Source organism: Enhydra lutris, unplaced genomic scaffold (assembly GCF_002288905.1).
Source record: "Enhydra lutris kenyoni isolate GAN:26980312 unplaced genomic scaffold, ASM228890v2 scaffoldscaffold6, whole genome shotgun sequence".
Lineage (NCBI taxonomy): Eukaryota > Metazoa > Chordata > Mammalia > Carnivora > Mustelidae > Enhydra > Enhydra lutris.
The window spans coordinates 40,412,425-40,438,275 of record NW_019154090.1 but is presented as its reverse complement, the minus strand read 5'-3'; the positions used below and the strand labels follow the sequence as shown (position 1 = coordinate 40,438,275).

Genomic DNA, 25,851 nt, shown 5'->3' with positions numbered 1-25,851 from the left:
CCACCACACACCAGTCAGAATGGCTAAAATTAACAATTCAGGAAATGACAGATGTTGGCGAGAATGCGGACAAAGGGGAGCCCTCCTACACTGTTGGCGGGAATGCAAGCTGGTGCAGCCATTCTGGAAAACAGTATGGAGAGTCCTCAAAAAGTTGAAAATAGGGGTGACCGGGTGGCTCAGTCCTTAAGCATCTGCCTTCAGCTCAAGTTGTGATCCCAGGGTCCTGGGATCAAGCCCTGCATCAGGCTCCCTGCTCAGCAGGAAGCTTGCTTCTTCCTCTACCACTCCCTCTGCTTGTGTTCCCTCTCTCACTGCCTCTCTCTCTGTCAAATAAATAAATAAATCTTAAAAAAAAAAAAAAAGTTGAAAACAGAGCTACCCTGCAATCCAGCAATCACACTACTGGGTATTTACCCTAAAGATACAAATGTAGTGATCTGAAGGGGCACATGCACCCCAATGTTTATAGCAGCAATGTCCACAATAGCCAAACTATGGCAAGAACCTAGATGTCCATCAGCAGATGAATGGATAAAGATGTGGTATATATACACAATGGAATACTATGCTGCCATCAAAAAACACCCCAAATCTTGACATTTGCAATGACGTGGATGGAACTAGAGGGTATTATGCTAAGTGAAATAAGTCAATCAGAGAAAGATAATTATTATATGATCTCACTGATATGAGGAATTTGAGAAAAAAGACAGAGGATCATAGGGGAAGGGAGGGAAAAATGAAACAAGATGAAACCAGAGAGGGAGACAACAAACTGAGGGTTGCTGGTGGGGAGGGGATGGGAGGGATGGGATGGCTGGGTAATGGATGTTGGGGAGGTTATGTATAATGCTGAGTGCTGTGAACTGTGTAAGACTGATGAATCACACACCTGTACCCCTGAAACAAATAATATATGTTAATTTAAAAAAGAATATTTGTGATAAATATACATGCATAGATATATGTGTGTGTATGTGTATATATGTATATATATACATATAACTGTGCTCATATATATGTAAATATACCTTATATATATAAATAGACAAAATCATATCTGATGGATAAATAAGACTTAAAAAGAGAGAGAAGATCTTCATAACGACCCATCAATTTTCCTAACCTAAAACATCTAGAAAAACATGGCAGCCCTGTGACTAACAGTTGCATACTGGATGTGTGTGCGTACATGCACGCACACATGTGAGTTGAAGGAGGAGGAGACCGCATTTGTTAGGGAGAGGACAGACAGAGAGGGCAATGTTAAGGCAAGACACAACCTACAACTTAGAATGCTTTAAAAACTGTTAACCTAATAATGCTGTGTTCTTATTAAAGACACGGCTGAACAAACATGATTAATTAAGGCACACAAAAATAATTTTAAAACTTTGGTTGTAACTGTGTGTCAGTTGAAAATATCATCTAAAGCTCACAGCCTCTACTGGCAATTGGCTAGCGACACACCTTCCCAACTGTTCAGCTTTCTCCAGAAACCCACAATTCATTTTTTTTAAAAAAAGATTTTATTTATTTATTTGAGAGAGAGAGAAAGCACAAGTAAGAGGAGAGGCAGAGGGAGATGGAAAGGGAAGCAGGTTCTCTGCTGAGCAGGGAGCCCAATGTGGGGCTCAATCCCAGGACCCTAGATCATGACCTGACCCGAAGGCAGACACTTAACCGACTGAGCTACACAGGTACTCCCTCCTCCCACAATTCCTTTTCAAAGCAGAGTAACGGTGTGGTACATAAAGCTGGGATTGTGCAGACACCACGGGTCAGTGTTAGAATAGTCAATGGCTTCAGTCTAATATCCAGATTTCAGCACAACCATCACTGTTGCACATGGATTTCCCATTCTTCTATCTTTAAGCCCCTCAGCTGATGAAAAAGCTAGAGTCTGGGATACACCCAGAAAAAGAGAATGTGGATTCTTCAGACCAAATGTTTGCTGCAGACTTGAGAACTGATAAATGTGTACTAGGATCACAATGATATATACTGCCTCAGACACCATGAACCTTTTTAGAACAGAAGAATGTTTCCCTGAGTACTGTTCTCTAACATGGAAAAGTAAGAACTGCTTTCAGATTCACTTCTGAAGAAACAGGCTGAGTTTTTATCCCCACCTCTGCCCTTTCCTTAGTTAGCCAGCTAACCTCCCCTCAGCTGTGTGGTGGGAACAATTGTGCTGACCTATTAAGATTGTTGTGAAGGTTCAAATAGCACATAATACATCAGGCACAATTAGAAGTATCCAAGAAATAGGAACCAATATTATTATTGACTTAAAGGTGCACCTCAATTCAGGGAATGCATAATCATTTTAATCTAAATTGAAAAATCCAGCATGATTTTTTTTTAAAGATTTTATTTATTTGACAGAGAGAGAGATCACAAGTAGAGAGAGAGAGGAGGAAGCAGACTCCCTGCCTAGCAGAGAGCCTGATGTGGGACTCGATCCCAGGACCCTGAGATCATGACCTGAGCCGAAGGCAGAGGCTTAACCCACTGAGCCACCCAGGCAGCCCCAAAAATCCAGCATGATTTTAATGAAAGTATTTTTATGTTTTTAGGAATAAACCAAAATAATTGAATGTTAGGAATGGCTAAATTAGTTATACTTCCTGGTAAAATTGTATTGAGAAAGGCGGAGGGAATGATGGGGGGAGATTAAAATAATGATTCCATGATTCAGTGAGCACTGGAATCTTTAGGTTTGCTGGGATTAGGTTTAGGAAAATATTTTGTCTTTCTCAGAGAGAGAGTGAGGGGAAAATAGCAACTCATGTACATACTTTCAGATATATACTTCCCCCCCTGCAAAACAGAACAAAACAAAACATTAATCATCAGGAGAATGTCAAATTATGTACCTCTGAGGAAAAACTAAAGCATATGTCTTAGATACTATACGACTTTGGACAAGACAGTGATACCCTTAGTCTAGTGCTGGGAAATGCTTTGCTATATTTTGGACCTCAGAGAGCCTCCATTTTTAAAACTAACTTGAGTTAATAAGTAGAATCTCTAATCCTAAATATATAGGGGAAAAGTGTCTTTCTGAGTTAGTACTAGAGATAAGTTATAAATGCAACATTTTCACTATATGTATATGCAGTCTGAGAGAGGTGGAGAGGAAAATTTAGAGACAATGTTACACGATTCTATTGTCTGGAAAAAAGATCATTTTTTTTTCCAGGAATTAAGGCATTCCAGTACCTACCCATAAGACCCCGGCCCCGATTTTGCCAAAGCCTACGGCACAGCTGTGAATACCACTGCCCACAGTTAGAAGAAGCAGGGGTAAACTTGATTTAGAAAAGAGATGACATTATTTCTCTTGTTTGATTTGATTCAGCTACATACCACCTCTTGAGGATTTCAGTGGAGACATGAGAGAACAGAGACTCTAACTTCGATGGATACCTAACATCACAGGCATCCCAATACACAGCTTGGCTGTCTTTCATAAAGAGCACTTGTCTCCAAATATGATTTCCTCTTCTGCTATACTGCTCTGGCAGGGAAGCAAACTGGCTTCTTTCTTCTTTTTTTTTTTTTTAATTTCATTTTTATTAGTATCTTCTTAACTGTCAGCATCTACCTCTTAGGATCTTCCCGCCATCTGGTGATTTCCTATGCGCTGAGGACCATTTGTTAGAATTATGTCTAAAATAAGAGTGATTAGGGCCCAAAAAGCTTTCCCATGGGTAAAACTTAACGAACTTTATTACCAGGACTGGGCATATTTGTGAAGACAATTTTTTTTAACTAGCAAAAGTGATACATTTTATTATAAATATATCAATAATCACTTTAGGTGTGAAAGGTCTAAACACACCTGTTAAAGAGAGATTGCCAAACTAAAAAGTAAAGGCTCAGCTATCTGAGGCTGTCCATAATAAACACATTTTATTTATTTTACTATTTATTTATTTATTTATTTATTTATTGTGAAGACTATTTTTAAAGGTATTTTCAGTTTCTTGTTTATGAGACTAGAGAAAGTGGCCAGTAAGTGAATTCTAATCAGGGAGTGGAAAGGGCGAGATGTCTGGCTACCTGGAGCTCATGGATGACAGACTATAGCTAAGCAGCCAGCACAGAGGGACACTCTCATTCAGAGCCTCCTGTAGGCCTCCACCAACTTCCAAGCTGTCAGAACAGCTTCTCTCTTCAGGGTTCTGCCGGGCCGGGCTGTCCTCACCAATCTTACACGCCACTGCCCGGGGCTGTCCCCCCAGCAGGACAGAGCCCTGCTCCTTTCTCTGAAGCACTGATTGATCGGATCTCTGGTGGGCCCCAAGGAAGCCCTGATTGCATTAGCCAAGCTCTGAGATGCAGAGCTAAAGGTTTGTTTATGGGTGGTGGTAGTGACAGGCAAACCGCAGTGTCCCCTTGTTCAGTCTAATGGGGTGAGTTGAAAGATTCGGCTGTCAGACCAGCGTGAGGCCTCATTTTTCTTCCCTGCCACATAGGGTGCCCCTCGCTGCAGCTAACATTTGATTGTGATTAATTTGTCAGGGATGGTTGTACAGTGGAAATGGAGAAATGGATTGCCAATTACAGCTGGTCTTCTCTCAGCCTGCTCGGCAAACGAGGGCCTTTCTGCGGGGCTGACAGCCCCAGAACACACTGGATTTAGCTTGGGAGGGAAGGAACCCATTCTCAAGTGTGTTTTAAAGATGAGGAAAAGGTCAAAGGTGGCCCTCTTTTTTTTTTTATTTACCACCCTTCAAGAGACTTGCTGACGTGTTTTCCTGGCCTTCTAGGCGAGCACCATGGGAGGCAAAGCCACTCTGAGGTTTGCTTTTCATTCTGTTGATTTAAAATGCTTTGTACTTCTGATTTAAGTCTTAACAGCACAAATGAGAGGTGTGAAAGAGCTGTTCCAGGCTTCACAATGAAAATGCCCAAAGGGAAGTATACCTCTGACGCCCTCTGAGATGTTTAGAACATGCTAACTGTGGGCGAATGGAAAACGCATTTAGGCAAGGCATCTTTTTTTTTTCCCTTCTGTTTCCAAAAGTCAATAAACAATTTCACATTGATAGCTATGACAAAATAACTTTTGTTACTTGTTCCCTCATAGAAGAGATGACCTTTTGTAATTTTAACAATATCCCAAAGGAATGGATTAGTAAACAAGGAAATGTTTTTAGCTGCCAAGCCCCGTATGTCTCCTAATCAGATTTGCTTTCAAATGGTAAATGACACAGATGCAATAACAGTGTGCACTTGGAGAAAATCATTGACAAACTGACATTGATATTTATAATTCTAAGAAATCTCACTGCACCTCAGAAATACCTGAGCTCCAACTCCTGAAGGATGGCACTGTTAATTTATTGTCACATTAAATGATTTGCTCTATTTATGGGGGTGGAAGTAGGTGAAATAGATCTTCTTTTAGTGTGGAAAAACTCATTGTCATTATTTTATAAAGAACAGATGAAAAAATGAACACAATTATTCAATAACAAGAAGATTAAAAAACCTTCATATTTTAAAACTTTCCTAGCGTTTGCGACATAAACAACACACATATTCATACACAAAACACATACACATAACAAGTAATATATTTTCTATTATATATATACACATATAGAATATACCTATTATATTACATACAGACATATATATATATACACACATATACAGAGAAAATATATCACATTATATATACCTATAAATACTATATATCCCTATAAATAATAAGTAATAATAGAAAAGTATTACCTTGCAATTAACAGATCAAAAAAAAGAATAAAAACAACAGGGATTATTTGTGAAAAAAACAGACAATGATTAATTAGATGGCTGTTTAAAGTATGTATGTCCCCCAACTCTTTTTTTAAGCAGTTTATTTTTTTCTTCAAACCAGTATGCATACATAGGTACAAGCATATATTTATATTTTTATAGTATAATATATACTATTTCACAATGACATAAGCATATAAAGCCTTTGTTATATGTATATACATACATACACATTTACACACACATATATACTATATATGAATACTTATAAATGCATTATATAATATATAGTATATATGTGTATGATATGTAGTATATATGTATGTATATATAAACAAATATACTATGTATAATGTGATGCATATGTATATAAAATTTATATGTCTGCGTGTATATATACATATGTATAAATAAATGGCTTAACATATGTATGTATGTGTGTTTAAAATGTGACTTAAATCACCAGAAGAAAATGTGGGAGAACTTTTATAAATAATCTTGAAATGGGAAGGCTTTCCTAAATTGGAAACCATGCAGAGAAAATACTGATAAATTTGTTACATTTATAGGCTAATAAATGCAGTGAGTATTTGGAAAACTGTACAAGAAACCAAACAATGGTTTCTTCTCAAGAATGATACTGGTAGTTATAGGTAGGAAGAGACAAAAACCAAACAAACAAACAAACAAACAAAAACTTTATGACATTATATAGCGTTTTATTATTTTTTACCATGTGCATATATTACTTTAACAATTAAAAACAAAGTCTTATTTACAATAGCCAAACTATGGAAGCAGCCCAAGGGGACACTGATAGATAAATGAAATAAATGGATAAAGATGATGTGTTATGTATATACATATATGTATATATGTGTGTGTATATACATGTACACAAACAAAATGGAATATTACTCAGCCATAAAAAAGAATAAAATCTTGACATTTGCAACAACATGGATGGATCCAGAAAGTATAATGCAAAGCAAAATAAGTCAGTCAGAGAAAGACAAATACCATATGACTTCACTCATATGTGGAATTTAAGAAATAAAACGAATGAACAAAGAAAAAAAGTAAGAAAGGGAGACAAACCAAAAACAGGCTTTTTTTTTTTTTTTTTTTTTTTTGACAGACAGAGATTGCAAGTAGGCAGAGAGGCAGGCAGAGAGAAGGGGGGTAAGCAGGCTCCCTGATGAGAAGAGAGCCCGATGCAGGGCTCGATCCCAGGACCCTGAGATCATGACCTGAGCTGAAGGCAAAGGCTTAACCCACTGAGCCACCCAGGCACCCCCCAAAAACAGACTTTTAGCTATAGAGAACAAACTGATGGTTACCAGAGGGGAGGTCGTGGGGGGGGGTGAAATAGGTGAAGTGGTTTAAGAATACGTTTATGATGAGCACTGATTAACGCATAGAATTGTTGAATCACTATATTGCACACCTGAAACTAATGTAACACTATATGTTAACTATACTGGAATTAAAATAAAAAATAATAACAATAAAAAAGCACAACTTGTAAAAAATATCCTTCAATCTCCTGTTCTCCTTGGTGACATTAGTGCTATATGTGTTCAGATGTTTGAGCCATATTTTATTAAATAGGAGTCCTCTCATGGCTGGGCGGAGGTCATGACCCTCGCGGAGCATCGATTAGTAGCCAAGGCAAAGTGGGGGATATATGTGATTAATTTCAATGCTGTGGATATTCATTCGGCATGTTCCATTATTAGTAAGGTGACAGGGATGCCACGTGGTCCCAATCCTTTGGTAACTCAGAGTTCAGACACTAGTGAAGATATTAGTGGGAGTGGGGATGAAAAATTAATTAATGAGTGCATCTCAGGACTGGATTTTATAGATAAGTCCTAAAGTACCAAAGATCTGCCACTAGGCAGTTTGATTATCTGTTCTGAGCTATCCAGCAGTCTTAGGGATGGTCCTCCAAGAGGAAAGATGACCATTTGCAGAAACATTATCCAGGGTGACTGCAAGGGGGATAAATACAAACATCAAAAAGCCTTGTTTTTTTATAATAAGAAAATACACTTATTTGACTGCGTTGTACTATAAGAAAAGAAGGGGAAAATCCCTAGAATAAAATATAAAAACCATAACTACATGTTGTCCATGTTCCAAAACTGCTATTTCCCATTTGATTATCTGTAACTTATAATTCAAATTTCAATGAGAAAATACAGTATATTGTATTTCTCTTGTCTGGACTTGCCCAAAACTGATTTAGTTTATAATGAAGGTAGAACATATAGCGCTACAAGACAATGCATGCATTCATTTAACAAGAATTTACTGACTCTAACCTGTATGAGACATGGTATTGGGGACTGGGAAAACAGGAGTGTACAAAACCAGACACTAACACTGGTAAAATAATAACCCCACTAAACGTGAGCTGCAGTTATAATGAAAGCTGTGAAGGAGAGCTGCAGAATGCCCTAAGAACTTGTAATAAGAAGGTTTGATCTCATCAGGGAGGTCAGAGAGAGCATCCCTCCAGAGATCATGCTTGTGGTGGTTAGCCAACTGAAGAAGAGGAGGTAAGGGTTCTTCAGGCCGAGTGCACAAACAGTAGAACAGAGGCCTGGTAGAAAGACAGAAAGGCAACAGTGGGGCTGGGTGCAGAAAACTAGAAGAAGCCGGGCACAAGATAAGGACAGGCAAGGGCTCCCAGATCATGTTGACAGCGTTGTCTTTATCCTGTGAAAATGTACTCAGAATTCTGGATGGAGTTCCCAGAAATACATCTTCACTTCAGGGGACTCTCCTTCCTTCTAATCTTCCAAGCAATAGAAATGGAAGTTCTGTAACTCCACATGCTCATGGTGAGTTCCAATCCTATAATGGGTTATTTCGAGGAAAAGGGTGGAGGATAGGGCAGCAGAGTAGAAACATAAGGGGTTCTATGGTTGGGAATTAGAAGAACATTGAGGTCATGGCCTCTTACTAACGAAAATCCTTGGGATTTTTTGCAGCTTTAATGAGAAGTAATTGACATATAACATGGTGTGCATTTAAGAGGCACAATAGACACATACCATTGTGTAAGTTTAAGATGTACAATGATTTTATAGATGTACATATTGCAAAATGATTACACAGTAATGCTAGTTAACATGTCCATCATCTCACAAAGTTACTATTGTGTGTGTGTGTGTGTGTGTGTGTGTGTTGTGAGAACTTTGAAAATCTACTTTTAGCAACTTTCAAATATACAGTAGAGTACTGTTAACTATAGCCATCATGCTGTATACTATATCCCCAGCACTTGTTCATAGTATATCTGGAATCTGTACCCTAGACCATGTTCACCCATTTTTCCTATTCCCCACTCTCTTTCCGTGGCAAAAACCAATCTGTTTTCTGTTTCTATGAGTTTGTTTGTTTTCAGTTTCCACATATAAGTGAAATCATACAGTATTTGTCTTTCTCTGTCTGACTTATTTCACTTAGCATAATGTCCTCAAAACTGAACCATGTTTTTACAAATAGAAGGATTTTCCTTCTTTTTTTTTTTTTATGGCTGGATAGTACCCTATTAATTGTATCCCATCCCATTATATATGTATCTCAAGTTTTCTTTATTCATTCATCCATCAATGGGCATTAAGGTTGTTTCCATATCTTGGTTCAGGTAAACAATGATTCAATGACCATGGGAGTGTACATATCTCTTTGAAACACTGATTTCATTTCCTTCATATATATACCCAGAAACAGAATTGCTGAATCATAAGGTAGCTCTATTTTAATCTTTTGAGAAAACTCCATACTACTGTTTTCCATAGTGATGCACCAATTTACATTCCCACTGACAGTGCACAAGGGTTCTCTTTTCTATACATCTTCACCAACACATGTTATTTCTTGTCTTTTTTTATACTAACCTAGAGGTTACATCCCATTGTGATATACCACAATCCCATTATGGTTTTGATTTGCATTTCCCTGATAATTAGTGATGCTGAACATATTTTTATATACCTATGGCCACCTATATGTCTTCCTTAGAAAAATGTCTATTCAGATCTTCTGCCCATTTTTAATCAGATTATCTGTTTGATACTGAGTTATATGAATTCCGAGGAGAGCTCTGAGATAGCCCTGGAGCTGGAAAAGAGCTGGGTTGCTAGTTGCTTTTAGCAGCTCTGACACTGTGGCTCCATCTGAGATGGGCATTGCCTCAAATGAGACAGTAAGAGTAAAGTAGAAAGAGCTGGTAGTGAAAGGGGTGGGAGAAAACAAATGCTAAGTGGAAAGAGGAGGAACACAAAGGATGTTCCTAGGCACAGATTGGCCTGCATATCCCAGCTCACCTTTGAACCAGTCTCCTCCTGCCATGAGCTTGCCCTCCCACTTGCATTAGCTTCTTTTCTTTTTGCTTGTCTCCTTTACCATCTCCTCCCACTCACCATATTTTCTACTTCTCATGTCCATGCCTGGACAAACTGCCAAGTCTGGTAGTTTGGGATGAGGTCTATTGGGAGAAAAGCTAAACTAGGATACCACACACACAGACGCATGTGCGCACGCGCACACATACACACACACACACACTCACACACATGCGTATGCACACACACCACGTAGGTCCCAATACTGCCTTCAACATGTGCGGAGATCTAAAAAAAGGCGTTTCAAGTCAAGGCTTTTACATTTCCCAGATCTCCTGATGCATATCCCTGTTTTATCCAGCAAGGAGGCATATTTTCATTGTTTTATGAAGGATGAAAAAAGCTGATGAGTCCTCATTTCCTTCTATATATAACATGGGAAAGCAGCAACTCTGCATGCTTCTTTTTTCTTTTTCACTATGGATGAGGAAATAAAATATTTGCAAAGTTGAAAAAAAAAATGAGAAGCAGTAATTTAGGATGCTAACCTTTCCCTATAGCAGTGCCAGCAGATCTTTCTGGCTTGCTAAGGGATTCAGAATTTGCAGAAGCTTGGAACCTCTGAGCTGCTGGTGATCACTTTCACAGATTCTTGTAATTACATACAAGGGCTGACATTTGTAAGGCTGGTCAAATGTCTGGCTTTTAAACTGGGGCATTGGCAGTGTACCAGAAGCACCATAAACCACAAGATAGGCACCTTCCTAAGGGTTAATTTTACAAGAAAACTTATTAGAGGAGGACTGTAAAATTATTTAACAGGTAAGTAATATAAAGCATTTCGTTTCAAGAAATAGATTACAATATATAGTTATATTTTAAAATACAATGTGAGATTCCACTAAAACAAAATTTCCCCCTTGTAGAGGCTGTCTCTGGGGACCAGGAGGACAGAGACATACTAACCTTTATCTTTAAAGGGTCTTTGATGATAAAGTGAAAGAAGCACTGATATGATACAAAGAGAGACAGATGGGCAGGTACTTTCTATACAAACTCAGTCTTCACAAGTTACTGATGCTGAACCCAGTGGCCTGAGGTGGGGTCCAGAGAAAAAGGATTTAGTTATAAAAAGTAGGATAGAAGAAGAGGCAGGGTTGGGGATAGGGGCCTAGAAAGAGTATGAGAGTTAGGACCTTTATTGGGATAAGTCTTTGGAACTCAGTTCTGGAAGAACTCTGGTTCAACTCATTTCTTTTCTTCTAATAGCAGAAGGTATATATTAATATTACTCCCACCTAATATATGAGGATGCATGGAACTGAGATTCAAAGAAGAGGTTAGTGAGCAGACCATCCTGGTCTGTAATCGCATATCCTCTTAATTCTCAAATTCTAATCCTTGCTTCTCTGCCCTACGGGTGGACATCTGATCTCAGTTCTTCTGTGAACTAGTTTGGTATGGCTAAGCAAATCACTCAAAACTCTGAGTCTCTCTTTCCCAGCCAGAAAAATAAGGAGTTAAGACAAGTGTAATATCCAAAATGGCTCCCAATTCCATGACCCTATGAACTTAGAAATTAAAAAAAAAAAAAAAAAAAAATGCAACTTTCTTGGAAAAAAAAAAAAAAAAGCAAGCATTGGGCAAATGACAGAGTAACTGTTATCTATTTTTCTAGATTTCCTAGAGAAGAACAGTATGCTGTCTTATAACATGGGACTCCGCTTTTGAAGCCACAATTAACTACAATTACTTTGTCTCTCTTTCCACTGAAAACTTATATTTATATACAGAGAAAACAAAATGTTTTCATTCTTAGGGCTTAAATAAGCTGTAGAAAACTTGGAACTGCTGAAACAAGTTGACTTTATTTTGTAAACAATAGACTACAGTGATTGTGGCTAAGTGTGATTCAGAAAGCATGGCATGATGCTGAAAACAGGCTTCAATTCTAGATGCCTTAACTCACAGGGCTCAACCATAGGACACAGAGGTGGCTGATAGGAGACAAGTCATTTTCAGAAAAGAAGCAGAAGTAATCCAGGAGCAACTGAGGTGACTTTTGTGAGAAGGAACTGATGATTGGAGTCATTCAAGACCTGAGTAAAGTGTCCTTCAAATAGTAAACTACTTACTCAAGAGTGTCAAACTCTTCTCAACTCTAGGTGATAGGAGTGAATAAAATATTCAAAAGCATCTGCCTTCAAGGAACTCAGACTCCAGTGGGAGAGTAATAATGATAACAATAGCAGCAAAAATAAAATTACTATTAATAATAATAGTAATGTTGGTTGTTAAATGTTCATCCTTATGTGTCTGACATCACGACAACACTTTAATGCATTATCTCATTTAATCTTACAACAACCCCATGTTAAAGGCATTATCATCCCTCTGTGACTACTGAGGTTATTAAGTTCTGGAGAGTAATTTGCCTGAGGACACATGACTAATAAGAGACAGACTCAGAATTTGAACCTAGATCTGTGGAACCCTGAAACTCATGACCATAGCCACCTTATACCCATCCTCGTTCTCCATTATTCCTTGGTCCTCTGATGCAGTGATACTCAAGACTGATCACACATAGTGAGTGACACAGACAAAGAGCCTACATCACCACTCAGGTGAGCAGGACACCAGAATCTTGAAGCAAAGGTAGCCTTTGAAGAGACTTGAGAAAAACTGGTACAGTATCTAAAAAGACATCACCATACCCAAGGTCATCTAGGTTTTTGCCAGTGTGTCTTCTAGGAGTTTATAGTTTTGCACTTTACATTTTTTTTTAAAGATTTTATTTATTTATTTGACAGAGAGAGAATACAAGTAGGCAGAGAGGCAGGCAGAGAGAAAGGGGGAAGCAGGCTCCCTGCCGAGCAGAGAGCCCAATGCGGGACTTGATCCCAGGACCCAGAGATCATGACCTGAGCCAAAGGCAGAGGCCCAACCCACTGAGCCACCCAGGTGTCCCTGCACTTTACATTTAAGTCTATTATCCATTTTGAGTTGTTTTTTGTGAAAGGTCTAAGGTCTCTGTCTGGACTCATTTTTCATATGTGAATGTGCAGGTGTCCCAGCACCATTTGAAGAGACTACCTTTGCTCCATTGCATTGCTTTAACTCCTTCCTTCGTCAAAGATCAGTTGACTGCCTTTATGTGGGTCCATTTCTGGGCTCTCTATTCGGTTCTCCTGGTCTATACATGTATTATTTCACCAAAATACACTGTCTTGACTACAGTAGCTTTATAGTATGTTTTGAAATTAGGTAGCGTCAGTCCTCCAACCTTGTTCTTCTCCTTCAATACCATGTTAGCTATTTTAGGTCTTTTGCTTCTCCATGTAAACTCTAGAATCAGTTTGTCAATATCCATAAAAACAACTTGCTGGTATTCTGACTGGGATCACATTGAATCTATATATCAAATTGGGAAGAATTGACATCTTGATAATATTGAGTCTTCTTATCTATGAGCATGAAGTATCTCCCCAGTTATTTATTTATATAAATTGACATTTTTATATTAACTTTTATCCTGTAACCTTATTATAATTGCTTATTAGTTTCAGGGGTTGGATTTTTGTTTGGGGGCTGTTTTTTGTCTTTTATTTATTTATTTATTTTTTTGCCAGTTCTTTCAGATTTTCTACAAGATGACCATGTCATCTTCAAAGACAGTTTTGTCTTCCTTCCCAATCTGTATACCTTCTATTTCTTCTTCTTGCCTTACTGCATTAGCAAGGACTTTCAGTGTGATGTTGAAAAAATTAGTGAGATGGGACATCCTTGTTTTGTACCTGATCTAATAGGAAAGTTGTGCTGCTCACTGTTAAGTATGCTGTTAGCTGTAGGTTTTTATAGATAGTGTTTACCACGTAGGGGAAGATCCACTCTGGCTTACTGAGTTTTTATCATGAATTAGTGTTAGATTTTGTTAAATTCTTTTTCTACATCTATTGATAATTATATGATTTTTCTTCCTTTGTTTAGTGATATGATGGGTTACATTAATTGATTTTGGAAAGTTTAACCAGCTTGCGTACCTAGGATAAATCCCACTTGATCATGGTATATAACTGTTTTTACACTTTTTAAATTTGATTTGCCTATATTTTGTTGAGGACCTATTTATTTTGTAGTTGTTAATTAAAAACTTACCAAAACCTACTGTTTATCTGACTTTGCCTTAGGTGATGGGCAGAGCTTAGAGCCCAGTTTCACAAGCTAAATTCCAAAGGAAAGAAGTCTTAACTAAAGGGAAAAAATACATTTTATCAAAAATATAGATGCTGAGAAAGAAGCTCTGGAAAGATTAAGGTGAACTGAGATTCATTTAGAAATAAAATTTGGAGACCAAATGATAGGCATGAGGTAATTTCATGTTGGTTTCGTTAATTTCAGTTAGATTTTCAGTCACTTATGGCGAATTCTCCCTACTGACCATGGCTGAAATGAGAGACAAGGTATTAAAAACTATTTTCTGCAGTTCTAAAGATTTTAAGGAGACTTCCTTTGACTGTTCAGGAGGTTTACATTTGCATTCTCTCTCTCTCTCCCCATCTCTCTTCTGGTACTATTTTACTCTATTATGATCAGACTCTTTCCTACAGTCACATTTCCCTAGAGTCCCTTGGTAGGCAGGATGCTGATCTATATCCGCTCAGGATCTCAGGTACATTTTTTAATGGTTATAGCCTTAGGGGAATAAGGTATTATAGAAACAAATTGTAATTGATTCCTCCAAGGATTTTTATGGAAATGGGCCAAAATTACAAATGTAATAAATGACACAATTATTAATTCATTCTTAATATATTGATTTTAGTTTCCATGGATATGTCTGCAAATTTTGGTACAAAAATATGAATACCATTGAGATCAGATCTTAAGATCTAAATATACTACCTAAGAATTAATGATAAGTCACTGTCTTGATGCTTTAAGATTTCCATACTTCTAAATTTATCAGGGTTCAGGATTATAAAGGTATTTTAATAAAGTATTTGCTATTAACATCTCCAAATATTCTTGCAAAATTAGAACCATAGGTATTCAAATATATTTACTTTTTTAAAAAAAATATTTATTTATTTGAGGACGAGAAAATGAGAGAGAGAGAGAGAGAGAGCGCCTTTGCGTATGCGTACGAGATGGGGGAGGTCAGAAGGAGAAGCAGACTCCCTGCTGAGCAAGGGAGCCTGATGCAATGCGGGACTCCATCCTGACACTCCAGGATCATGACTTCAGCTGAAGGCAGCAGCCCAACCAACTGAACCACCCAGGCTCCCTCAAAAATATTTACTGATTCTGGGTAGATGATATTGCCCCAAACTAAATTACCTCTGAGTGACTTGTTTGATTTAATTTACTTTACTTTTCCTCTTTTTTTTTTTTTTTAAGATTTTATTTATTTACTTGACAGAGAAAGACATAGAGAGGGAACACAAGCAGGAGGCGCGGGAGAGGGAGAGGTGGGAAGCCCAATGCAATGCTCAATCCCAGGACCAGGGTCCTGGGATTGTGACCTGAGCCAAAGGCAGGTGACTGAGCCACCCAGGCGCCCCTATACTTTTCCTCTTGCGCCTTGACATCTAGAATCCATCATAATTCAATTTCCTTTCTTTCCACATAAGAACACAGTCAGAAATGTGGACACCATACTAGAATTCATGAGTCCAATTTCTTTCCAATGGAAGACGGATAGACATGACAAGTGCTTCTCTGTGCCCAGGGACCATAAGATAGGGCATGAGCCCATCATATGCATTTCTTGGGCTGGGACCAGGGCAGCTAAATGCATGAGAACAATAACTTAAGGTAAGCAAAGCAACTGTTTGACACCATGGTGGGTTTCTGGCTCCTTGAATAACAGAGTGGAACAAATCCTCCCACAAGCAGAATGCTCACTTTGGAACTGTTAGCACAGAGAGCAATAAACATCTCTATTCACTCTATTTTAGAGTCTCTTTGTTACAGCAGCTTAGCTTTACTCTAACTAATATAGCCCCTTCCGAATGCATTTCAAGATGCATTTTAAAAATAGAATCATGGACTAAAAAGGATGTGACATGAAAATTGTCCTAAAGAGCTAAGCATACTTGACTTCTCTGAGAACTGTCAGAATTATTTTTTTAAGTCCTTCAGAAAGAGAGCTGAGCTATGTTTATTTAAACTCACCCTTCAGATACAAGTATGTAAAAGGAGCAAGAAAAGGGAATGCCATTCAAGACTGGATGAGAAGAATGAGCAAAGCGCATGGAAATTATTTCACTGATAGAACAGAAAGTGTGGTCAGTTCTTAGATGCCTTCAAACAGTTCTCTAGGGACAACATCTTAATAGTATTTTTCAATGTGGCTGAAAGATATTCCCAGTTACTACTATGCGCAGAGGCTCTGAAATTTACTGAAGTGGCTTTCCTAGTTCCTTAAAAGGCTTACTGTTTTAATACTTTTTCTGTAAGAAAGGCTTTTTTTTTTTTTTTTTTAAATGTAGCATAACAGTAAGTGGCAGCCTCTGAGGAAGGGTGGGTTTGAAATCATTTGCACCTTTTAGTCCTCAGTCAAATTTTTACCTTGAACACAATAGCAAGGAGGGAGACATCCACACCTCCAAAACAGTAATCAAGTTGCAATCTTTATTAGTTTTTGAAACTTAATCCTTTAATTAAGTCCTAAAATCATTTAGTTTGAACAGAACACCGGGGAGAATGACCCTGGTTGCTCACTTGCATCCAGAGCACCAGAAAGCTGTTTCCAGGATTTTCATCTCTTTTGGCAGGTCCCCTGGGCTAACTCTGCCTGTGGGTCTCACTGTCATTTTTATGTAAGCTGAACTAGCATATTTTGTTGCTGGATACTTGAAACTGTTTTCGAGAGCAAAGGTAGACTTTTTAGTGTCTTAGTCGGATGTCTTTTGATTATTAAACACCCAAGGAGCTTCGAGAGAGCAAGAGCAGGGTTTACCACATTTTGTGGGATGAATGAATGAATGTGTGCATGTGTGAGTGTATCTGCGAAAACTGCGTATTCCAATGGTAAGCACCCAGAGGGTTAAAAACACTTTAATAGCTAGAATTTCATTGTCCATCACGCTATTTCTCCCGTGCTTCATTAGGACCAGTTTATAAAATAATATTCAAATGTGATATAATTGAGATGGGTTTGGCCCCAGCACTGCATTTTCCCAGAGGGAAGTAAGTTACACTGGCTCTAATGTTACATTGCTTCGAGGGCCAGCAATTAACTCAAGGATTGCCAAGAACAATAAGGCTTCATACAGTGGGGATGACGTGACCAGGACAAAAAAACACAGGATGTCAGAGAAGGGAATTTATGAGGGAGAAAAGAGTCATCATTTGACCACCTGAAAGGAAGTTTTCAAAACAAATGGGAATATCAAAGGGAAAAGAAGAAAGCAAGAGGGAGGGGAGAGCTGTCAGGGGGATGAAAGGGAGGAGTACACATTTTTGTCAATTTTGCTCTGGTTCCCAAGTGTATTACATAAGGTAACTCTTCCAGAGAGCCCAGAATTGCCAGCAATGGTTGTCACACCCTCTGAAATCTGTCAGCATTTAAAGCTGACGGAGGGCATGCCCTTAGCATTGCCGTTGGAGGATGTCCTGGTTTCTTTCCAAGTCATGTCTGTGAATTTGGACAGATGTAGTGATAAAAATATTTGCCGAGTAAATATAAGGTTAAAGAAACATTGGGCTGGTCTCCGTTTTACCAGTTCGAAGCAAAAGAGCAAACTTGAATGCAAATGAGGGATTCAATTAGAAAAGCCGTGTCCTGGCAACATTTCAAGGAAAGCAGAGGGAGGCCAGGTGATTTGATAGAAACCGGCCTTCCACCCTGATAACAGAAATAGGCTGAATAAATATGAAAGCTGCTTTAGCTAAGTTACATTGCACATTTTTTCCCCGCAATTTCCAGCCAATAACTCACTGTCTGAAAGTCTTTCCTCTCTAAAAACACCACCTTGTACCTGGAAAGCAAGATTCAAGGTTTTTTCTTTGACTCCAGAGAGAATATTTTCCCCATTACTCCGGGGATACACTTTCCCACCTGGACTTCATTTCTGTTAAATATATTGACTCTCATAAAATGAACTAAAATTATTTTTGCTGTTCACTTCTCAGTAAAAATTCCATTGCCATGTATCATGTCTAGCCTCCTTTGTTAAACTTATTAGCACCAAAGCGTCCAAGTCAGGCTCAGAGGGCAGAAGGCACGCACGAGATCTGAAATGTCCATCAAGGAAGTTCAGATCTGTCCCTCTGAGACAGGCTTAGCAGCCAATTCAAATCTTTAACAGGAATCTGGGAGTTTTAGAGCCCCTGGAAGCCTCATCTGGATCTATTTTTCCAAAAGTAACACAGGACTTTCTTTGGTATTTGACCAAATGTGGCTTTTCATCCTGAGTGCAAGCAGACGGTCCGGTGCCCTCTGGAATCATCCTGGAAACATTATGTTAGAGCAGCTGCAGCAGTTGCTGGAAGTCAGAGTGGAAAAGTCTGGTTCCTCTTTCAGGAGAACTTAAAAGGTGGCAGAGTCTGTTCCCGCCGTGTGCCTTCCTGAAATCCAGTTGTGTGGCACAGTGGGTATTCTTCAGTCTGTGCAAAAGGTGGCTGGTTTTGCTGCCCTCAGCATTTGTCTTTAAAAGGCTGAGGAGTGGGGTGCCTGGGTGGCTCAGTAGGTTAAAGCCTCTGCCTTCAGCTCAGGTCATGATCCCAGGGTTCCGGGATCGAGTCCCGCTTCCTCCTCTCTCTCTGCCTACTTGTGATCTCTGTCTGTCAAATAAATAAATAAAATCTTTAAAAGGCTGAGGAGCAGGGAGAGGCTGGGAGGGAATGGGCTTCCTCTGTGGCTGAAGGACCTCGGAAGTACTGGTATATATGAGATGCTCCAGGACACTTTGAATGTGGGGATGATGTCTGAGTTTCCATGAAATGGGAATTGAATGCTTACTATTGAAATTATCCTGGTATGAGATCATTTTTGGCAATTAAATAGCCAAACCCCTTTCAAAAGATAGCTCTACCATAGTCAAAATTTTGTTCTAATAGAACGAGAGTTACAGTGGCTTTGTGGGCCATAAATCTAAAAGTGAAGGTAAATCTAAAGCAAATCACAGCAGGCAGGGAGGCAGTTGGAACTAGGGCAAGTCTGGAGAAGTCAGGGTAGTTTCCTCAGGGCCAATCTGTACCTATCTGACCATTGTCCCATGAGCCATAATAAACAAACGTTTTGTTTTGTTTGTTTGTTTCTTTTTTTTTTAAGTAGGCTCCACACCCAGCATCGCACCCTACATGGGTCTTGAACTCATGACCCTGAGCTCAAGACCTGAACTGAGATCAAGAGTCGGACATTTAACCTCCTGAGGCACCCAGGCACCCCAAGGGGGGCATTTTCTTAAGTGAAGTTAAGTGTTGTGTTCAGCTTGGCTCTCTGAACAAGTTCGTGAGTTTTCGTTTTACCTTATCAAGGTGGATGTTGCCATACCTACAATTACCATGTCTAGTTGAGAATGCTGTTAGAAGCCTACTTGTTTTTCCTAAAATAGAGATGTTCATCCATTAGGAAAATACTGACTTAAGAAGGCCTTCCTCTACCTGTTATTTTGCCAATCAACAATTCTGTGTTTTGGATCTTCAGTTAGGCAACACTTTGGGTTACAATCATTATCACTGGGATCAAACAGCAACTCTTTGCTGAGTTTGTCCTAGAGATATAATGCTAGACCCTGGCTGTGCACAGAATAAATCTATGCCCATCAAAAAATTCCAAACTGGTGGTGAGCACAGGATACATAAGCAAAAAAATCTATGGGCCAAAAATGAGGGGGCAACTAATTGTTCAGATTAAAATGCCGAAAGATTTCAAAAGATATAATGACCACTAGGAGTTGGCATATTGACAGAAGACTACTCAGAGGTTACTATTCAATTGTATCAGTGTGTGTGGTGTGTTTGTGCTTGGGCCTCAGGGGTGTGATAGTGATGGCGTGTGTGATTTCGGTGCCCATGGGGGTATGAGTGTGTGTGCGTATGAGTGTGTGTATGAGTTTAGGAACATGTGGAAGTGTGCTATAAGGAAGGCACACAGGGTTGGAGCTGGCAAAGTTTCTCACATGTTCTGAGATTTATCAGCTCCTTTGTGGGTCACAGAAGATGTGTCCATGGAGGATGCATGACAAGAAATCTCTATATTCTAGCAGGGGTGCCTGGGTGGCTCAGTGGGTTAAGCTTCTGCCTTCCGTTCAGGTCATGATCTCAGGGTCCTGGAACTGAGCCCCGCATCAGGCTCTCTGCTCAGTGGGGAACCTGCTTCCCCCTCTCTCTCTGCCTGGCTCTCTGCCTGCTTGTGATCTCTCTCTGTCAAATAAATAAATAAAATCTTAAAATAAACAAACAAACAAACAAAAAACCCTATTTCTAGGAGAAAACACCAGTCCTGAGAGGGCTGAGAAATTTATCAATGGCCAAATAAGTTTAGGAAATGCTGCAAACTAAATCACCCTTTTAAAGATGCAAGGGGCGCTTGGGTGGCTCAGTCGGTTTAGCATTTGCCTTCGGCTCAGGTCATGATCTTGAGGTCCTGGGATCCAGCCCCGTGTAGGGCTCCCTGCTCAACAGGGAGTCTGCTTCTCCCTCTGCTCTTCGTCCTGCTCATGCTCTCTCTCTTTTCCAAATAAATAAATAATTTTTTAATGATGATGCAAAATCAAAGGTACATATAAATTTCTTGGCATACCAATTCACATCCTTGAGAAGAGATTTCTTCTCCCTCTTCACATACTTTGAACGCACTGGTTTAGGGAGATACATAAAGCACCTATTGTTCAGTCCGAAAGGAATAAATATTAACATGCAAGTAATGGAATATGATCAAAGGCTCCTGGGCAGATGGGAAACATGCACCAAGTGGTTTTTTAGAAAAATTAATCTAGTAAGGTAGAATATGGAAAAAGAAGGGGGAGGCTATCACCAAGAGACTGTTCTGAATTCTCACTCTAAATCCATTCTCATATGACTTACAAAGTGTTGGGAATTTTTGTTTGCTTCCTTTTTTAAAGCTTTTCTTTTTAGCCTTGGACCAATTTCCTTAAATAAAGGACGATTTCAAATCCCAACAAATGGAGATAAAAATAAAAGTTATTTGGATAATGACAGAGGCAGAGCAGGGGCCCCTGAACAAGAGTGAGAAAAGGACCAATCTATAATACATGGGTTCTGGGAGAGAATCAAGAGCTAATGGGAAAGCGATGATTTCACAAGGGACATAGGAAATAATATCCAAGTTGCAAATGGCTAAATGGTCCATCAACTAAAGAGAATTGGAATGATCTAAAAGTTGCTAAAACATGATCTCATGGAGCTAAAAATAGATCAAGACCTCAAACTCCAGTGGGGCTAATGGAAGCAAAATGGCACCTGACTTTGTGGGTATCAGCCTCACTTTTAAATTTACTCAAAAGATAGAGGGGAAAGAGAGGAGTTCCAGGACTTGAAAACTATCTGCTTGGACCTGGCATTGAGAAAACTGATGAAGCTTGCCTGGTGGCAGCCCTCCAAGCCAGTGGCTGTGACTTGGTGTCAATGCCTTCCCCCAGAATCTTCAGTATTTCCTTCCTACCCAACATAATGCAATACTGAACAAGTTAGCATATTTTGGGCCATATTATTGTCTCTGAGCAGAAATTTCTGTCCTTCGGGGATTAAAATTATCCATGAGCCACTTTAGGCTTGATTTAGTTCTTACTACTCTTTCTTGACTTCTCATTTTCCTGTCCCTCCTCACTATCCTTCTCTTCTTTAGCCCCCCTTCCCCCTTTTTCAGTGTAACATGTTAAATTCACCTGCAATCCTTTGCACATTGCCCTAGATTCTCAGAAACAAAACAGATATCAGCAATCTGGCAAGGTAATAAACATAGAAAGTAAACATAGTATTGTTTTAGGCAGGTGTGTATTTGTTTGTTGTCAAGGAAAATCAAGACTGTCATGAGAGACCATTCTTGAGAGGGGAACCATTTCTGTAGTGGAATCTAATTTGACTCCAGACAAGGTAAAATGAAGATGTGGGCTCTTGCCCAGGCAAAACTTTGCATTTCATGTCTCCTTTAAGCAGATTTTTAAGATTTCTAACTGGGTACCTGTGAGGCAGAAAGAATGGCCAAAATGGAGATTATGTAGATGGTGCGGTTTAGCCCTCTCCAGCCCAGTGTCCATTGTGTTTCCATAAACACAGGCTACTGTGGAATGTGGAGAAGAAAAAGGCATGCCTCAAATTCTTAAATGATGCAGCCAAATCCTTCCCCATTTAACTTGATTCAGGCCTGTATTTTCCATTTTATTCTCTCCAAGGCCTTTAAAAGAAATACTATATTAAGGAGAAATAAATCTTGTACCTTTGACATCAATCTAGGTATCCCTTCCCAATAGTAATGAACTTAAACTATTTCTTTACATTTGTACATATTTTATTTTTCAGTTAAGAGCCTCTATGTGAGAAGTTTGATTTCAGAAGGGTCTAATCTATTTTCCCTGATCAGCACACCCTAAAATGACAATTAAACCCCATGTTACCTTAATATTGTAAAACACATTTATTAATGGCCTGAAGAAAGAAAGCATCAGGAAATGTCATTGTAGGTGGAATAATATTTCGGGAGCTTTAGGTTAGTGAAAACAAGTGATTATAAAAACATTTTGCTCCCATCTCTAAGTGAAGCAGTAATTATCTAAAATAATCTGTCAACACTAAGAAAGTATATATATTTTCAGCTTACTAAAATTATTTGTTTTTATTAACAGTCACTTCTTTGGATATTTTTTTTCCCCTTTGGATATTTTTAAAATTAAATATAATGACACATGCATGTGTGTATGTTTTAATGTTTCCATTATTTATTTTGTAATTCACAACAAAATAATGATACTGCTAGGCTTTATATGCATTATGAGTCATCTAGGAGAAAAACCTGGCTTGATTAAAGAAAACCCTATTGTAGGTCAAATCCTACCACAGCAGAATGCTTTAACAAAAGACATTAAGCCACAGTGCATCAAATTATTACATGTGGTATCCAATACAACAAAATTCAAGAACACCAAAGAATATCTGAATAGCCTCTTGAGATCCCTCCATGGGATTCGACCTGCTTTTTGGGTCTCTAAATCACAGCAAACTATTTCCATCAGAGAACATTTTATCTTCCTGTGAACCTTGCCTTTAACAACAAAATAATGAAATACAAATATCAAAAGCTAGATCACTTACCATAAATGCCGGTTGAGATGCAGGGAAATGCCTGTGAATAAACCACAAAAATAACAGTAAGTTTTAAAACAACTCTGCTTAACCTGACATCTTCTAGTTCAACATCTATTTACTTGATGATGGGATGCCCTCTATTCACATGCTCAGGCCCCTAAAACGCCTCTCAGTTGGAGTAGGAGATACCGTGGAAAATGGGCATATTTGATTAACTGAAAACTTATCAGCAGCAATCGTACCAGTTCAGGAGAGCCAACTGTCAAATTTCCAGGAATCTTGTGAACCAACTGTTAAATATAGTTATAATTAAGAAATTAAATCATATAAGCCTGCAATGAGATGTTACATCTAAAACAAATATTCAGAAATCATCTCATCACCTCCTAATTATTTTGACCATATTTTACTATTGCTTCTGCCCTTGAAATGACTTATGTCTATTATACATTTGTATGATATAAGTAATGTATATCATATTTAATATAAATACTATATCCATTTATATAACACATATATTATATAACATAAATATATATTAATTATAAATGTGTATACAATATAAATACTATATAATGGTGTTGCTAACGAGCATCCTATCTCAGTTGGACATTAAGTGATGTCATGTTAGTGGCTTAAAATCTGAAAATATCAATCAACGTACCTGTTGGACTATACTTGTGGGTCAACTGAAACCAAAGGTTGGCTATGGATAGAAAATTCTTATAATGTTTGCAAAAGTTTTTTGTAAGAATTGATCAGCTGTATAGAATTTATAATAAAGTATTGCATATTCTATTCTTGTTTGTAAGTTGTGTGCTACACAGTCTTTTTATCAGTAAAATTTAAACAAACTGCGTGTATATATATATATATATATATATATATATATATATATGCTCATTTTCTTAAAGTCAATTTTTTTACAGAGGCACTACTGCTTAAACCATATGCAATGGACTGAATGTTTGTGTCTTCCCAAATTGACATGGTGAACCCCAATGTGATGGTATCTGGAGGTGGGGTCTTCGGGAGTTAGTTAGGGGGAGGGTGGAGACCCCACGATAGGGTTCTAGTTCTCATAAGAAGAGGAAGAGAGCTAACACTCTGTGCTTTTCCCCTTCTGAAGACACAAGGAGAAGACAGGCATCTGCAAACCAGGAAAGGGGCCGTCACCAAATACCAGATCTGTGGGTATGATGATCTTAGACTTCCTAGCCTCCAGAACTGTGAGAAAGAAATGTTGGTTGTTGAAGCCGCTCAGTCCAGGGCAGTGTGTTAGAGTGGCCCAAACTACCCAAGACCCCGTATTTTACCCAGAAATGTGTAAAGAATCTGGCTGAAAGAGTCAAGGAACAAATGTGACTAGAGAGCTAGCTCTAATTTAGGCTCTCTAATGGGGGAACGTGATCTGAGCATAACAATGTCCTCTGCCGGGACGCCTGGGTGGCTCAGTTGGTTAAGCGGCTGCCTTTGGCTCAGGTCATGATCCCAGCGTCCTGGGATCGAGTCCCACATCAGGCTCCTTGCTCAGCGGGGAGCCTGCTTCTCCCTCTGCCTCTGCCTACCACTCTGTCTGCCTGTGCTCATGCTCTCTCTCTCTCTCTCTCTAACAAATAAATAAATAAAATCTTTAAAAAAAAAAAAAAAACAATGTCCTCTGCCAATGGACCTCTGTGTAAATTTAATTAAGTTGTTTTCATCTTTCCCGTATTTTTATTTTTCAGCTGAAAATGAAGGTGATAACGTTCACCATATAGAAATGTGCTGTAGAAATCGATGACGGAGTTTTTAAAAAATGTGACTGACTGTGCAGCAGAACCCAAACTCTGCAGCTGTGGTTGACTATAATCCCAAATGTTATTGCTGAGCTCAATAATGATGGAATGTCTGTCTTTTTTCTTTATATCTTTGGGTTAAATGTGTACTACATTTTATTTTCTGTAAGATTTTTATAGACTGCATGTTTATTCCCTTTACGTGGATGTCCTATTTAAAAAGTCACAATTCATGTGATTTTATTGTAGAAGGAGTTAATAATGGATTCTTTTAAGCTCACCTACAGGTCTGCAAAGTGATAGATTCCTTTTTTCTGTTCTTTTACTAGTAAATACTAATAAATAGGACAATTTCTGAAATGGAATAGGAGCTACTTTTTAAATGAATTAATGAGTTCTTTTTTCTTTTCTTTTCTTTTTTTGATTCCTTGGGTTCTGGAGGTGCCAGTAAGATCATGAGGAATGTTCTTGAATGATTCAATAAATCCAAGGATACAGAACAATGAAGAGATAGCATGTAGCAAATTCTCCTGGAAATGTTCTAGTCTTTTTAAAGGCATTCACCAAGACCACTGACAGGCCTTTCTCTCAACATAAAAACCAGCTGCAAGCTTACTGTAAGCAATTTGTTACTAATAGAAAGGGCCCCAGAGGTCAGGAATGGC

The 25,851-nt window shown here is 38.6% G+C and overlaps 1 protein-coding gene across 1 annotated transcript in view; it reads right to left on the bottom strand.

Annotated features, from left to right (window-relative positions):
* The window catches only part of LOC111141568 (MACRO domain containing 2), a 1,949,692-nt gene that overhangs the window by 550,123 nt on the left and 1,373,718 nt on the right, over window positions 1-25,851 (bottom strand). The window contains exon 7 of the mRNA XM_022494211.1: window positions 23,415-23,445. Coding sequence (XP_022349919.1) covers window positions 23,415-23,445 — 31 coding nt within the window. The remainder of the gene's footprint in view (window positions 1-23,414; window positions 23,446-25,851) is intronic.